This window comes from Acartia tonsa, chromosome 1 (genome assembly GCF_053477335.1).
Source record: "Acartia tonsa isolate MP-2025a chromosome 1, ASM5347733v1, whole genome shotgun sequence".
Classification (NCBI taxonomy): Eukaryota; Metazoa; Arthropoda; class Copepoda; order Calanoida; family Acartiidae; genus Acartia; species Acartia tonsa.
This window is the reverse complement of record NC_137260.1, coordinates 43,687,093-43,694,224: the sequence shown is the minus strand read 5'-3', so window position 1 is coordinate 43,694,224 and position 7,132 is coordinate 43,687,093. Positions and strand designations below refer to the sequence as shown.

At 34.7% G+C, this 7,132-nt stretch overlaps 1 protein-coding gene across 1 annotated transcript; it reads left to right on the top strand.

Annotated features, from left to right (window-relative positions):
• Positions 1–5,009: 5,009 nt before the first annotated feature.
• On the top strand, positions 5,010–6,408 carry LOC145320659 (cell division control protein 42 homolog). Its single transcript, XM_080162826.1, has one exon. It carries the CDS (start codon positions 5,204–5,206, stop codon positions 6,263–6,265), a length of 1,062 nt encoding a protein of 353 aa, XP_080018952.1. The 5' UTR covers positions 5,010–5,203; the 3' UTR covers positions 6,266–6,408.
• Positions 6,409–7,132: the final 724 nt, after the last annotated feature.

Genomic DNA, 7,132 nt, shown 5'->3' with positions numbered 1-7,132 from the left:
CATTATAAAACTTTGGTGATTTATGTAATAAACAGCCTAATGTCCCCTCCCTCCCTGTACATACACGCCAACAAGAACAAAATTGTCCACGTGTATGGCAGACTTTATGATAAGAAATAAATAAATATTTATCTTTATCAGAAATCTGGATAACGTGTAAAACTTTTGATTTGTTGATTATTTTACAGATTGATTGACTCATTATGTTATTACCAGTTTATTGTTCTACATTATATGGTAGTCATAGGATTCTTGTACAGTATACAGGTGTTTGTCGATCTTTACTTTGAATTGAGCCAGGCTGGTAGAGGATTTTATTTTACTTGGGAGATTGTTCCAGCCTCTTACAGCTCTAGAACTAAAAGAGTTTTTGCCAATCTCTGTTCTGCGGAAAGGTAGATTTAAGTTCAAATCTAGGTTAGGTACAGATGAGCGGGTTGAGACTCTGTTGGGGTTTGATCTTGTGAACCAGACGTAAATAGTTCATATATGGGTATGTTGATTATGTATAAGTCAATATAAAGTTTATTTGACATAAACTATTCAATTATTATTGATGCAAGTTTTAAAATTATGATAAGTGCTATATTTTTTTATGACAAGAATGTCACAACCGTAGCAACCATTTAAATCATATGCACATAAACATAAAAATAACTTTTGGTATGTCGATATTATGTTAGCCATGGCCACTTTTATTAAAGCGATGAAGTCGAAGCAAATACTAACCTTTTTCCCTTTCAAAAATAAAATGTCGAAAACACCTCAGCAATGACCACATAAACCCTTTAAATTGCAATTGAAAAAATGCAATAATTTTGACATATGACGTACATGCTAGAAAAAAAACTGTTACTTTTTAAACTGAATTTTTCTCGCAAAAATATGTTAAATTGAATTATAATTGTTTAAGACAGAAGTCTGTTTTTACAATTCCTGAGTGTTGTCGTAATTTCAATGAAAAATGAGTATTAAAAGTCTGGGAGTCAATGAGCCAAAGCTCCGTATACCTCCAGGAGGGAGGGGATTTTGGACTCTAATTTGTTCTGGTACCCAAAGTTTTTATAAACACTCTCTTCCATTTGTGGTATTTTAAACTTTGGATACTATTATCAAATCTCCAAGTGTGTCCAAACTTTTAATTTGCAGAAAGGGTAACTTTGTTCACCATTACTGAGGATGTACATAAATTAATTGTCTATTGTCTTATCCCTTCGAATCCCTGGTCAAATCTGCATATACCTCACACATACAACTAAATGCGGTGTGTATTCTTTTCCGCATATAAATCAAAGTATTAAGTCATCAGAACCGCATATTATTTAAAATCACAAACTACCCCTTCTTCTTTGCAAAAAAAAATAAGTAGGGTATTTTTTGTAGGGTTGATTTCTTATTGGAGTGAGGAGGTACCTATTCCCAAAATATTCATAAACTTTCCCTGGAAGTATGAGAATCTACATTGTAGAGAGAACCATAACGTTTAAAACGCTACAGACATCTTGTTACTTTTCAATTCAATAAAAGTTTCCAATATCGTTAAGCTAACGAATAAGAAAACATTATTATAAGACTTTGGAGGCTAGTGTAATAAAAATCCCAATGTCTCATCCCTCCCTGAACTAAATGTGATATTTTGTTGATATACTAAGTCGGGCAGGTGCTAAAGAAAAGGATAAAAAGACAAAAGTTTCAAGTTACATAAAACAGCTTGATTATAAGATATACTCATTGACAGATGCCCTATGAGTAGTGCAGCCAGTCTATAACTCACTTTGTACGTGCGACTGTCTGTATTTTTATAAGTAGACTGTTATGAACTTGGCTTCTGGATGAGATATGCATAATCATATGCGATACTTCTAATCAATGTGTATCAACTACTCAACTCAACAATACAAGGAAAAAATACTATTTTCTCAGCTGCTATATAAGAGAGACTATTAAATTTACTTGTGAAAATTAATCTTGTCCTCTACTTAAAACATAAAAATTGTCTTTCATCCAATTCTTTTATTAATGATCCCTGATTAATTCTACTTATGGATGTTGACATCCTTGTTGAAAATAATCAGATTTTCTGTAAATTAAACTGTTTACATTTCAAATATGTCAATAATATTGAGATAGATTCTACAAAATAAGAAAATTTCATGAGAATTCTTTTCCTTAATATAAATTTTACTAGATTTTGGATTCATTTATAAAATGAATATTGAATATTTTGATGATTTTTTGTATGTTAATTTATTCATAACTTGGTGAAAATAGACGTTACTTTAGAATTTCTTAAATATTTTTTTGTTTGCCTTAAAAATATTTTTATTAGATTACATGCTTGTCATATTGCTTTTTGAATTGTTTTTTTTTTAACTTTTCGGTGCTATGGAAATCATCATCCTTGCATTAAGGTGTTATTAATTGACATAAATATTTATAGATGTCAATAATTAGTACAAGAAGGCGTTGGCTGAGGCCATAATGGTATTTTTGAAGGTTATGGTAAGAAGGGGAAGGGGGAAGTGTATCAATGAACTTAAAAACAAGGATTTAGGTTAGAAATAATAAAAAATATCAGCCTAAAAGAATGGGTTACGGGAAGTGGGAGTGAAATGGGGGATGGTTGATGCTAAAAGGGAGAAGAAAGAAAGATTAAAAAATAGATTTTGTGAGGAAAAGGTATAATACAACAACATACAGTGGTTGAATTCCAATCAACCACCCTTTCACCCCCCCCCCCCATCCTATTTCTACGATCAAATGGTAAAAATTAAGAGAGACTAATTCATTTTATCCCTTCTTCCTTAACCCTTGTTTCAACAACGTCCCCTTCTTTGCACTCCTTTCCTCCCCCTGCCCCTTACCCTGCAGCAAAAGTCTGCCTCATCAATTTTGATCTTCTCTCTTCCCAGAAGACAATAGCAGAGTTTCTTTTGAGGGTTCGAATCCCATTATTCAAAATAAACATATTTAAAAATTGTTCAAAAGTTAGTCAGTGAGAGGTGAGGGGACATTAGACCAAAAATTATACTAGTTTTCTCATTTGTTATCTTATAAACTTTGGTTGCTATTAATTATTAAATCTTAATTAGTTGGTTTAAACTAGAAATGTATAAACTTTTTAACCAATAAGCTTAATCTACAGAAAAGTTTATTTGTGTTACATAATTGGGTATATGCATATTTTATATTAGAATTTAAGACATGTTGAAGTATATTTTTAGTCATGATTTTCTCTATCTTATCTAAATATATTTGTCAAGAAAAACACATGTATATTTGAAACCCTATTCCGAATACTCTATTAAAATTATATTATGCATAAAGACACCTCTAAATCAATGAAGACTAGACACTCTTGTTTGCTCATTGGTTCTACCACTTGGTCATGTGATCATAATTTTACAAGGGACACTCCACAATGGAGGTTTTATGTCAAAAGGTTTAGTATTTTACTAACAAGTGTCTTTGATATAATCAAAGATTTGTTAAGGAGATTTATTAAATTCCTTCGTTTTAAAAAAAAGAAATTAAAAAACATTAAACTGTAATTCAGCAAAGAAAATGATAAAAGCTTGCTTTTGAAACATCTAATGAAAGTAAAAATGTATTGTACATGTACAATAATCTGTGTAATATTAAAGTATTCTAAAGAAATTAATAAATAAAAATTTTTTCAGAGATATTTTAGAGACCCGAGTGTCCCTTTGATCACGTGACCAGAGCCTGGGGGCACTTGCCAGTGGTCATGTGACCGCCGGAGGCACACAAAATTCCTCAACGGCGGCAGATTAATATTGGTATTGTTTGGGGTCATTTCTTGTCACTAGAGCAAAATGAGGGGGGTATTTAGGAGAAAATTTGTTAAGCTAAGGGGGTGGTTAAAGGGTGGTGGAGTGTTTTTTGCCTCGTTAGTTGGTTGAATTTGTTCCACCGGCAAGATTTTTTGGTCTTTTGATAACTCGTTTTACCCCATCCCTTATCCTCTACCCCACTTTTGCTTTCATTACAAAATTCTTCCATCCTAACTTAACAACGCTGCTCAATAATGTAGCTCACCAAATTTACACATAAGGTGACGTTAACATGGGAAATACATATAATTAATTATGAAAATAATATATCCAAGTGCGTCTGTCGATAAAAAGAGAAAGACGCAATAAATCATTTAGCTCTTTATTTTTAATTTTTTAAGTTTAAAAATATTGTACTCGGCTATTCCTTGGCCGATTTAGGCTTTTAATCATATCCTGGCCGAGACAAATTTAGACCATTGACTAATCAAAAATCGGTTCAGTTAGAGGGATACCCAACGTCTCAATTTATTGCTACCAAAAGTCTTATAACTACGTTGCAATTATATAAAAACCCGTAAATTGAGTTTAATCAAAGGAGTTTTAAATCACGCCCCCATCCCGTGATACAGCGTGGAATTAATTTGTCATCGACCCGTTAGTTAGTAATAAGAAATATGAAGGGAGGGTTCATCATAAGACATCAAAGGACTGTCCAAAATTAGTTTTTTCTTATGAAATTTTATTCAACTTGAAGGGTTGGTTAGACATTTAAATGACTTTACTTTGTTGGTTGAAATAGATTATACAGTTTTATTATTTTTGTTGTACAAAATAGAAAAAAAGATGCCTTAAATTAATTTTTTGTGTTGAAATTCTTAAAAGTTTTCCGACAGCCCTTTTATTCATGGGGGTGAGAAGGATGTATTGAAAATGACTTAGTGAGTGAAATGGGGGATAAAATCCTTAACAATGGGGGGAGGGTAGAGGTGGGGTGCAGAGGTCAACTGAGGTGATGATGATAATTCTATTGGAGTGAAAAGAGGGGTTGACATTTACCATTCACAGGCAAGGGAAGTTGGAGGGAGGGAATGGGTAGACGGACCGAGGAAAATGGTCAAATTTTGGGGAGGGGGTAAGTTAAAGAATGCAAAATGGGGTATCGAAGGCGTATTGGAGAGGAAAAGAGACGGGAATATATCTGGCACCCCTAGATTATTATTGTTGTCCACTACTAGTGCTTACCTAGACTAGAAATCAGTATCAAAATCTTTCAACCCTTTCTTTCAGTTTACCATTGTCTTCCGTGCCAACTAGACGTGATAAGCATTGCTTAACATTAACACTAACTCATAGAATTTAATATTCTTAGATATAATTTGTGACAATAATAAACTAAAATACTAACCATGGTTCGTGTAGCAGCAAGACACGACGTGACAGTAGTGATGGTTGGCGACAATAAGGTCGGCAAGTCCTGCCTGGCCAACAAGTTCAGAACCGGCAAGTTCGAGTCGGGCTACACAAAGACCGGCTTCGAAACTTTGACCACCAGCCTGGCCATTGAGGGCCGCCGTGTCAAGTTTACCGTGTATGACACAGCCGGGTCCCGTGGCTCAAACCAGCACAGAGAGATTGCCTACAGGGAGGCTGATGTCTTCCTTTTGTGCTACAAGATCAGTGATCCAAGCACTTTGTTCGGTGCCATCAACCATTGGATCCCAGAGTTGCGCAGCCATGCCCCGGCCACCCCTGTCCTTTTGGTCGGCTGCCAGACAGACCTTAGATCGGATAGATCTACATTGACTTCTTTGGCTAAGAGTGGAAGATCAGTTGTATCTTCAGACCAAGCAAGATCCTTTTCCCAACAGATTGGATCTGTTGCTTATGTTGAAACATCCGCCAAGACCTCAACCAAAGGACCAGAGTCAGTTTTTGAGCTTGCTGCCAAAATTTCCATGGAGCAGGTACAAGAGGCTTACAAAGAGCAGCTGCCCAAGCCTATTTCCACTTCCACCCCCGAGCACACACTTGATCGGGAATACTCCACAGATTCTGCTGACCACTTCTGGGAGCAGTTCCAGTCTCCACCGATGCCCAGATCTACCTCCTCCAGCGCCGCTGCCCACCATGTCTTTAGAAGAAACAGCTCGCTGTCCAGCTCACTGTCAAGCTCGGTGTCCAGCTCCCTTAACTCAACCCGGTCAACTCTTTCCATCCCCAGGTCACCTGTCAGAAATCGTCGCAACAGCATGTCCCTGCGTGCCAAGCCCAGCAGCCAGAATTCAGATAGAATGATCAAAATCAAGTGCCAGCGGTTGACCGTTGACAAAATCTACGAGGAGGTTGAGATTGAAGTACCAGCCCCAATTTTCGAGACCCTTCAGGCTTGCAATGAACCTGGCATGGGAGAGAAGAAGAAGAAAGACAGCCTGAGTGCAAAGCTTAAAAATTTGTTCATCAGAGATTAAATCATGTATTTATTATAATCTTTGTGCCATTTTTAGTAAATTTTTGATAATGCATTTTGTAAAACTGTGATAAAATATTATTATATGATCTCATTTATAATTAATAATATGATTAAAACTATAAATAAATTTGACTAAGAATATATACCTGTTTTATTCATTTGGTATTATTAAACTAGCAGTACGGTTAGATAAATAAAGATGACAACATCCACAAAAGCGAAGTACAAAAAATCAGACACAGAAATGAAACTTGAAAACAACGTGATCAATCTTCAACTACATATATCTAGCGTCTAATTAAAAATGTAGCTTTCCAAATTTACTTTAATACATTTGAGAATTTCTTGTAAAATTGATTTGCCCATAAAATGGTACCGAATCGCCGTAGGAATCTTGATTGCATCATCATAAGAATATGATTAATAGAAAAGGTTAATTTAATTTTCTAACTATGGTTTTAAGTTGTACCAAACTGTAACAGAAAGAAGTTTGAAATCGACAGGACAATTATGCTTACGTCAACGTATAAGAGCTTAGTAGTAGGATAGATGTTTATTACATCAGATCTCCAAAACGGCAGGATCTCTACATATTTTAAGGAAAACCAAGTATTGATAAAAAAAAAGATTTTTATACTAATATCAGACAAGTATATAGTGTTATATAATTCACAGCCAACAATCCATAATAGAAATAGACACAAAAATTAAACTCCTTGTATTTGTACAAAGAAAAACATAGTATGTGTATGATAGATTGTTAATTACACCAATTAAAGGATTATGCTTGACAATTCCAGAATATGCAAGAAGATTCTTGAATATCTAGGTGATTGACAGCAAACAACATGTTTAAATTAATTGG

What these genes read in the sequence shown, in the direction of transcription:
- LOC145320659 (XM_080162826.1), top strand. Translation starts at nt 5,204, where the DNA reads ATGGTTCGTGTAGCAGCAAGACACGACGTGACAGTAGTGATGGTTGGC.